Below are 8,896 nucleotides of genomic sequence, written 5' to 3'. Positions count from 1 at the left end.
AGCGACAAACCACAAACGAAAGAAGACGAAAGGATCCAACAAAAAACACGGATCCTATTACCAAAAACCTACTTTGAGGCAATGGAGGTTATCCAATTCACATCAAAGGAAGAAAGAGGAATTGAGAACGCAAATAAGAAAGACAAAACAATCCAGGCAATAAGAGAAGTCTTAGAAGAAGGAAAAAAGGAGATGAAAGGAATTGCACTGGGATTATGCCAATGGAAGGACGGAAATATGTGGTACGATGGAAAACAATGGATCCCAGAAAAAGAGGAGATAAGGACAGACATCATACGACAACACCACGATACCCGAACGGCAGGACACGGAGGAACGGCTAAAACAACAGAATTCATCACGAGGTCATTCTATTGGCCAGGACTGCGCGAAGATATCAAACGATATGTCAAAAACTGTGACATATGCCAGAGGACAAAAACGGCTAAACACGTACCTTATGGATTACTAAAATCAAACGAAGTCCCCGAACAACCATGGGAAATAATTACTATGGATTTCATCACGGACCTACCAACATTGGAAAATTGCGATAGCATCTTGGTCGTGGTGGATCGCCTGACCAAAATGAGTCATTTCATTCCGATTAGAAAAGACATCAATACGAGGGATTTTATACAAACATTCTTCCGAGAGGTCTTTCGACTTCATGGCCTCCCGAAGAATATCATTACCGATCGAGGAACACTATTCACATCAGGACTATGGAAGAAAGTAATTGGAGAAATGGGGATACAAAACAGAATGAGCACAGCGTTCCACCCACAAACAGATGGACAAACGGAATGGGTAAATGCGATACTTGAACAATATTTAAGGGCCTATGTCAACTATCAGCAAGATGATTGGTACAAGCTGTTATCTATGGCCGAATTCGTATACAACAATGGAAAGCAAGAAACAATTGGCACGACACCCTTCTTCGCAAATTACGGACAACATCCACAAAGTCAGACCACATATCATACGATTAATGATGTAATACCGGATAAAACCGATATGGGGAAACTACACGAAACATTACAATACGAAATGAGTCAAGCACAACAACGACAGAAGGAACAATACGATAAGCACCGAAGACCAGATCCGAACATACGACCAGGAGATATGGTATGGCTAACACCACGCAATATTCATACAACGCGACCATCAAAGAAATTGGACTACAAGAAAATAGGACCATTCCGGATACTGGAAAAAGTGGGCAGCCAAGCTTATAAACTCGACCTTCCCTCCTCAATGCGAATACACAATACATTCCAAATCTCACTCCTCGAACTACACAACGACAACAAGTTTCCTTCACAAACACTTATTCCTCCCCCTCCGATCGAACCTGATGGAGAACCAGAATACGAGCTCGACGAAATAGTCGATTCCCGCTTCTTCCACGGTCACCTCCAATACTGAGCCAAGTGGACAGGATATTCTCCTGAATACGATAAAACTTGGTACTTCGCACACAACTTTGAAAACGCACAAGATGCCATCTCAACCTTCCACCAGCGATACCCAGGCAAGCCCGGCCCAGGTGACGATCATGTTCAACCAAGACAAAGGAAAGGGAAAGACTCCTACGCCATTGCAGCAACATGAGGGCTGGGGCGATAGCCCCCGCCAAACCACACCCACTAGTCCCGAATACTCATTCATGGGGCCAACCAATGAAGAACTCAAGGAAAGGGAAAGACAAGCACAGCATAACGCCATGTTATGGACGGTATGCTACGATGACGGTTGCCAAACACACTTGGGCGATAATGAAGGCTTGGGATGGTTCCCGAGGGAATGTCGAAAGCGTGACCCATGCCCAGACCACGTCCTGAAGCATTGGCAACAATGCTTCAGAAATGGGTGCAGGATGCACAGGGCACAAAAAATATCTGCGGGATTCTACCCGCAGAAGGATGGAAGCCAAAAAGAGTTGGAAGGAGAAGATGCCAGAAAGGCATGGGCCACGAGGACGCGGTCCAAGGAGGGAGGGGCCCAAAATTCCTCGGCAGACACGGAACCGGATGTCAGGAGCCTACACAGGCAGATCTAGGGACTCCGAGAACAACTGGGCCCAGCCGAGGCCACAATTTCGGCAAACGACAAAACGATCGCGGAGCTTAGACAGCTGAACGACAATCAGCGGCAAACGATCGAGATGGTGAATCTGACACTGGAATCGGTAAGGGTCAGATGGAGGATGGCAGACGAAAAGTTCCACAAGCTGAGAAGGACCATGCGCTTGGCAGGACGAGAACTATTGAAACAGGGAGAAAAAGCCTGATGGGAATCAGGCTTAGGAGGAGGGGAGCTAATGTCACGAACGTGGCTTAGCGAGAAAAGGGTTTTCACGTGACACATGGTTATGAGTTACAGGTATGTTATTCTTTCACGCATATGACCTATTCGGGTTATATGATTAGTTATGTGTGGGATTTGTGATGCTTTCGCACATGGCTCAAGTATGAGTCATGGGACATGCGCCTGACGAGTATGCCTTACGAGTGTGCCTTACGGGTAAGCCTTGCGCATATGATTTATGTTTCGCACATGACCTCATTATGATGTCATGGGTTTCGTGCATATGACTCAGTCGAGTCACATGACTTGATTATTGCGTTATGATTGGTTTATGAGTTTCGCACATGACCTCGCTATGAGGTCATGGGTTTTGAGCATGTGATCACTTGGGTCATATGACTAGTTTGTTATGATTTAGTTTCGCACATGTGACCACTTTAGGTCACATGACTAAAAGGCGGGAAGAACACTATATAAGGAGGCCGATGCGGCCGAGGAAGATAGGTTCTTCACGCTTTGTTCTAAGTACTTTTCCTATTTATTACTTTAACGAATATAAGATACCTTTACGATCTTTATCTTTATTGCAACATTATCGTTACGTTAAGGAAGGCGCTTTACGAAGAAGAGTTAGAGAAAGCTTACGATAGGCGGTCTCGATAGAAGACAAGGGTCTTGTACTATCGGTAACGTAGGAAGAGGCCTAGAGCTATCATAAGATAAAGGAAGAAAAAGACAGGAAGAGAAGTATCGTTCCCCGTCGCCAAGCACTAACTATCCAAAGAGGGATCGTTACACCCAACAAAGGAAACCACCTTGATAAACCACATTCCCCATTTTTCAACTGGTCTAGCCTTGGCTAGTAGTTAGGAATAAAAGGGAGAACCATGATGCATTCGCTTTGTGTGATGAAGGCAACCAACCTGGATGTGCCAGCTCTCAGTGGAGTGATCGCTTATGGCTGGTCAGACAGGGGCATGACTGGAGATAGTGCAATACCAACCATGTGTTGCCGAGTAACCCAGACATTGGTAAAGTAGTAAACCCAACTGAGTAAAAGAACTCAGAGAGGCAGAGGTGTGGTTACAACCTCACATAGCTTAGCCAAGGTGGCCACCATGGAGGAAGGGGGAGGACAGGAACCATAATCTGGCAGAGGAACCCAAAGTCCCATACTAGAGGGGGTGAAAATTTCATTTAGCCTCATGATGAGGTTTGGTGTCCAGGCTTATGAAGCTTCCAAAGTTCAGCACTGGAGAGGGGATCGTGAGGTGGTAGAGCATGGTGTTGACGACCGCCACCACCTTCCCAAACAGGAAGGTGAAAAGCGGGGTCAGGAAAGTAGCGGAAGAGAAGCTTGTTGCGAATGTCCGAGAGCAAGCACTGTACTTGTACTGTACCGGTACAGTACCAAAGTTTCGCAGCTCACTGAGTTACGGTATCATACTACGGACAAGCTGTAACAGGCATGGACGCCCCTCGAGGGAGACGTTGCCCTTCTGCCTTACCCCTCATTTTCCATCCCTTTTCAGCCGTGTGATTGACGACCAGGATAGGGGGGGGGGAGGAGGTTTGATGTTGCTTCAGTTATGATATGATACGGGTACCCTTGTGGTGAGGGGACCCTTGTAGCCGGAACAGCCGGGCATTTCATTCTGGCTTGGTAATAATGCTGTACAGTACTCGAGTAGTGTGTTAACCTTCCAAACTTAGCCCCATTGAGGGCAAATTCTTTGGCAAATATCTATTATGATAATAATTATTATGATACTTGTATGATAGCGTTTTTATTTCCGGTGAATTATCAACATATCCTGAACATTCCCCAACCCCTACCAAAAGTTTGACCCACTCCCAAACCTGGGCATCTCAATGGAACCCGAGACATCTTTGTCCCCATTTTTCCCCCGGTCAATGAGTCGGAGGATGACCCACCCCACCATCTGATGGGGCTCCAATTCCCATCGGGCTGAGCAATATTTTCATCGCAAAGAATTCCGTCCCGGGCAAGATGTATAATATCATAACTGACCAGGACAAGTACTGTGCCGGTACCCGAAACCAGGGATAAGGGAAACACTCGAGTACTCGTACACGGTGAAAAGCTCTGCGCATGCCGGCATCATACATGCACTCCTTTGCCGGTGCGAGATATACTGTACTCGAGTACCCGCCGGGTGCGATTATTTCTTGGTGCGAATCTTCCTGGAATTTAATGGAACCTTGAGGGGTTTGAATAGGGTATATGCAGGGCACTGATTGGCTGATATAAAAGGGCCAAGAGGTCACACTCCGTGGTTGGCAAGCACACGTGTAACTCACAGGCACAACCCTCTCTAAACATTTACTCTTTGGAGGTCGCAAGCCCGCTCGGGCCTGCCGCTCCTTTGCATCGCATGGCTCGTCGGGTAAGATACGAGTGCTCGAGTAGGGCCCAAGAGATCTGGTGGAGGGGATAGCGGGATCTGGAAAGTGCCCTTCCCGAACAGGAAATAAATTATACCGTTAACGGCCTTCCAAAGAGGGGACCCACCTACAAGTATTCCACCGATCTCTCGGGCGCTCCAACGGATCGGGGGATAAGTGAAAGCCTTCCGCATATCTTGCTGTCGTCATCAAGCCGGGAATTTTGTTACCTCACGGTTGCGCTGTGCAGAAGTGGCAGGGTGGTGGAAAGGCGAGTTGCGAGCACCCGCTCCTTGGTGATGCTGCACTGATGCTACGCGAGTGTTCCCGAGCACTGATACTCGAGTACTGTACAGTACGAGTACTCGTACAGCATTGGAAACACCGGTAACAGCATGGACAAGGGAAGAGGAGAGAGCGCGGTGCGGGTCTAGAGCTGCCTCGTTTCGCTTTTGCACTTGTGTGGGCTCCATGCACTGCACCCGAGTACCGGTACCGGTACTCGTGCAGCTAAATCTCTCTTGGACTCGGAAATCTCCTTTTGGATTCCGATTTACTCTTAGAGTACTCCTACTGAGCGCATCCAAGTACCGGTAACTATCAGGGTGCCAGGTGCTGGTGTACTCGTACCGGCACCCCCCGCCCCTGGCCGATCCCCTTCGCGGGTTCGTGAAGAACTTGGCGCACCATCTTTGCTTGTTGCAGCGCGCGGGCTGGGGTGGGAAACGGTCACTGCTCGAGCTCCGTGCTGTTTACTCGTACTGTGTGCCTCACCAGAAGAATTCTCCATCTCCTGACTTGTGTGACCCGTTGCCGTTGCAACTTGCAACAAGCTAACGTTAGACTACTGTATCGCCACGAGTACGAGTACTGTACAGTACACTGGCAGTAGCATTAGTCTAGGCAACCTATTTAACTTACTCGTACCCCCCTGACTGTCTCTTCATTGGATTCGCCTTCGTTCACCATCCACCAGCACCGCAGTGCATCCCTACGCTGTTCCATTGATTACTTTTATCTTCTATAGCTTCTCGCACTCTCTTGGTTCTCGTTGCTTTTGGCTTTTCCTGTCCATTTCGGCTTCGCCCTTCTTCCTTCCTTTCCTTTCTTTCCCTTGCCGATTGCATCCCATTTGAGCGGCCAGGAGCTGTCTGTCACTTATTATTATGAATCTAGATTAATATCAGCGCCCAGCTTTTCCCCCAACATCGTACCCAATTGAAGGAAAGAGCACACGACAGAACGTCTGCTACCCACACACTTTTTTTTTTCTTTTTTTTTCTTTTTAAAAAAAGAGGGATATATATATATATACACAACACCATTAGCCCACCCTTTCCCTTCATCGAAAGCCTTCCCCGACAACCCGCATCACAATACCGGTAAGCTAGCTAGAGCTCCCACACGAGCAACCCCACCCCCAGAAGGACAGCCGCCTTCTTTCGCACACCTTATCTACCGAGCTGACAGCCTCTCTCGCTGGCTCAACTCGTTGCTCTGGCTTTTGGTTGTTTGTTTTTGGTCCTCACTGGACATTGAGGTGCCCGTATCGGCACTTAGAGGAGGAGGGAGGGTGGGCCGGGCCGTTAGAGCTTCGACCCTTGGAAAGGGGGAGGGGCCGAGAAACTTTAGCCTGCAAACACCTACACAAAAAAGGAGCTAGGGCAACGCCGATACACACTGCAAAATATGCAGCTGCGAAAAGCTCTCCTTGGCCTGGTTGCATTGGCTTCAGTGGTGAGCTCGGCTGCTGTGATACCGAGGGACGGGGGTGGTGGAAAGCTACCTCGTCCGGTATCTCCCAAGAAGCCTCGTCGGGAGCCCGAAGATACGAAGTACTTTCGTGAGTTTTTTCTTTTTTTTTCTTTTTTTCTGTCATCAAGATACTGACTGACATTTCGTCCGGCGTTAGATGAACCTGGGTTAGTTGCCTCGCTATCCGAATACCCACGCTTTGGGGTTGCCCCCCACAGATGTGACTAACGTCTGGTTTAACAGGAACACCGACTTGACGGGGCATTACGATGAGAGGTAGGCTCACGCGGCAACCCAAGCCCTGTTCCAGGTCAGGGAGGCTAAATCCAACCGTAGATTCTTTTCCGAGATTGTCGACTACGATGCACGACTGGATACACTTAAGCATATGGTGCGAGCATGGCTGCTCACAACAGCTAAGGAGGGGATCGAAACATGGATAGCTCATGGCACACTCCTGGGATGGTGGTGGAACGGTCAAGTCGGTACCCGAGGCCCCAGTGAAGGAATCGCCGGCTAAAGTCATGATAGATTCTTCCGTGGGATTGGGATCTCGATGTCCAGATGTCCGCTGACACGCTGACCATGATCGGCAACGAATATAACATGACCCGGCACAAATACGTTTCGGAGGATGGCCTAGTGGAGCGTGAATACCTACTCGATGTGAATCCGTGGATCTGGCAAAGGGTTAGGGGCGATGGAATGAATGTTATTGACGCGAGATGGGTCGATGTCCGAAACGGATTGTACATTGATATCACCGGCATCGCGGAAACCCAGCCTGACTCGATGCCTGACATCCTCAATTGCAAGAATTATCACCGCTACCACGTAAGCGCCCGAAACACTAATTGAGGGCGACGGGAGGGGAAGCTTGCGCATTTCCCTGCCCCCCCCTCGGTCCTCACCAAGCCACCAAATTCGCACGGCTAATTGGGTTGCTACAGGTCAATGATATTTGGCCACTCCGCGACACCACATTCGAAGGTGTTCCCGCGAAGATTCCCTACAGCTTCGACGAAATTCTCATCACGGAGTACAGGGCGAAAGCGTTGGTTGTGACCGAGTACGAAGGGTATGCTTACTCCGTTCCTCCAAGCCCCGCCCAAGTATTATTCCGAAAAGTCCGTTAACACTACGCCCCAAACAGTCACCGGTGGAACACCAAAAGCAAGACTTGGGATCTAGCCAACGATGTCCCGGCTGGTGCAGAAGCGGAGCAGTTGAAAAACCATGTCCGAGAACCCGAGAGATATTACAGCGTTGAATCGGGCGGTTTCTTCTACAATGTCTTCCGCTTGTTGCATTGGTGGTGATTAATCTCCTCTCTTCCACTGGTCTCTCTGACTGTGGTTGTTCACGTGCATTCTGAGGAGGCAAAAATAGGGGAGTTCTTGTACATGCCTTTTACTTGTGAATATTGGGTGTTGGATTAGATTGTATATTTGGGGGTGGATCCTGGAGGGCGGAGTATGGATGGCATGGGGTGGGTTCCCGCATGACACCGCGTCAATACTTTCTTCCCGTCTACTTTTTTGGATTGTGTTTTTCCTTTTTTTTCCTTTTTTTTCTTTTTCCACCTTCCCCCTTTCCCCCCCTTTAAAATGGGTTCATAGGGCGTTACACTGCTTTTATTTTTATTTTTATTTTAGATTTTTTTCTTTTGAAAAAATTTGTTCGGATTGGTTTTGGGTCTGTTTTTTTTTCTCTAGAAAGCACTCGTTAAAAGTTATTAATTTTTCCATAGTTTTGGGGTCATTCTAGTATGATACCGGATTAATCAACCCATAGGGGGGGGGCAGGGTAGGCAGGGTAAGGGATGGAAAGGAAATAGGGGGAAGGAAAGCGTTTATATCATAGGCATATTTTGGGGAGAGGGAATAAACGGTAGAGATTGGTATGAAAACAATTCTGTTGGAGTTTTCTTTTTTAGGGTAACTGCTACCGGTATGATATGTGCACTTTGGTTAAAGGGAGAGAGTTCGAGCTTCATGATAGCAAAAATTAAGTCGGTGAGAAAAATGGCATTATTAAATTTTTATAATACTGTAATATGGCTCTATTTGACACGCCAGAAAGAAAAAAAAAAGGGCATTTTTTTCGCCCCCCGTTTTTGGCATGGCTCAACCTTGTATGCAGCTGTCTCAAGAGATCTTGGTTCTCGTCATAGTGGCCGGTAAGGTGATAAATTTCACTTCGGATATGGTTTTTTTTATTTCTTTTCCCCTATGCTCTCTACCGTAGTCAAAGAGTTCGCAAAAGATGGAGACAATGGGAGTTTTTCATAATACGATACTACGGTAGTGTGCCAAACAAGGCCTAGGTTGGGGAGGTGCTAAGTAACTGGTTACTTGTATAGGTAGGAGATGTGAGATTCGACGGCTAGCTAACCATGTTACTCGAGTTACAGTAGGAG

The 8,896-nt window shown here is 47.8% G+C and overlaps 1 protein-coding gene; it reads left to right on the top strand.

Moving 5' to 3' along the window:
- The first annotated feature begins 5,738 nt into the window (after positions 1 to 5,738).
- GSTUM_00002447001 (uncharacterized protein) lies at positions 5,739 to 8,413 on the top strand. XM_002836216.2 has 6 exons: positions 5,739 to 6,569; positions 6,721 to 6,753; positions 6,814 to 6,958; positions 7,009 to 7,311; positions 7,428 to 7,555; positions 7,631 to 8,413. Exons 1-6 carry the CDS (start codon positions 6,412 to 6,414, stop codon positions 7,794 to 7,796), a joined length of 933 nt encoding a protein of 310 aa, XP_002836262.1. The 5' UTR covers positions 5,739 to 6,411; the 3' UTR covers positions 7,797 to 8,413.
- Positions 8,414 to 8,896: the final 483 nt, after the last annotated feature.

Source organism: Tuber melanosporum, assembly GCF_000151645.1.
Source record: "Tuber melanosporum whole genome shotgun sequence assembly, scaffold_136, strain Mel28".
Lineage (NCBI taxonomy): Eukaryota > Fungi > Ascomycota > Pezizomycetes > Pezizales > Tuberaceae > Tuber > Tuber melanosporum.
The sequence above is the reverse complement of the archived record's forward strand: the minus strand, read 5'-3'. Positions and strand labels throughout refer to the sequence as shown.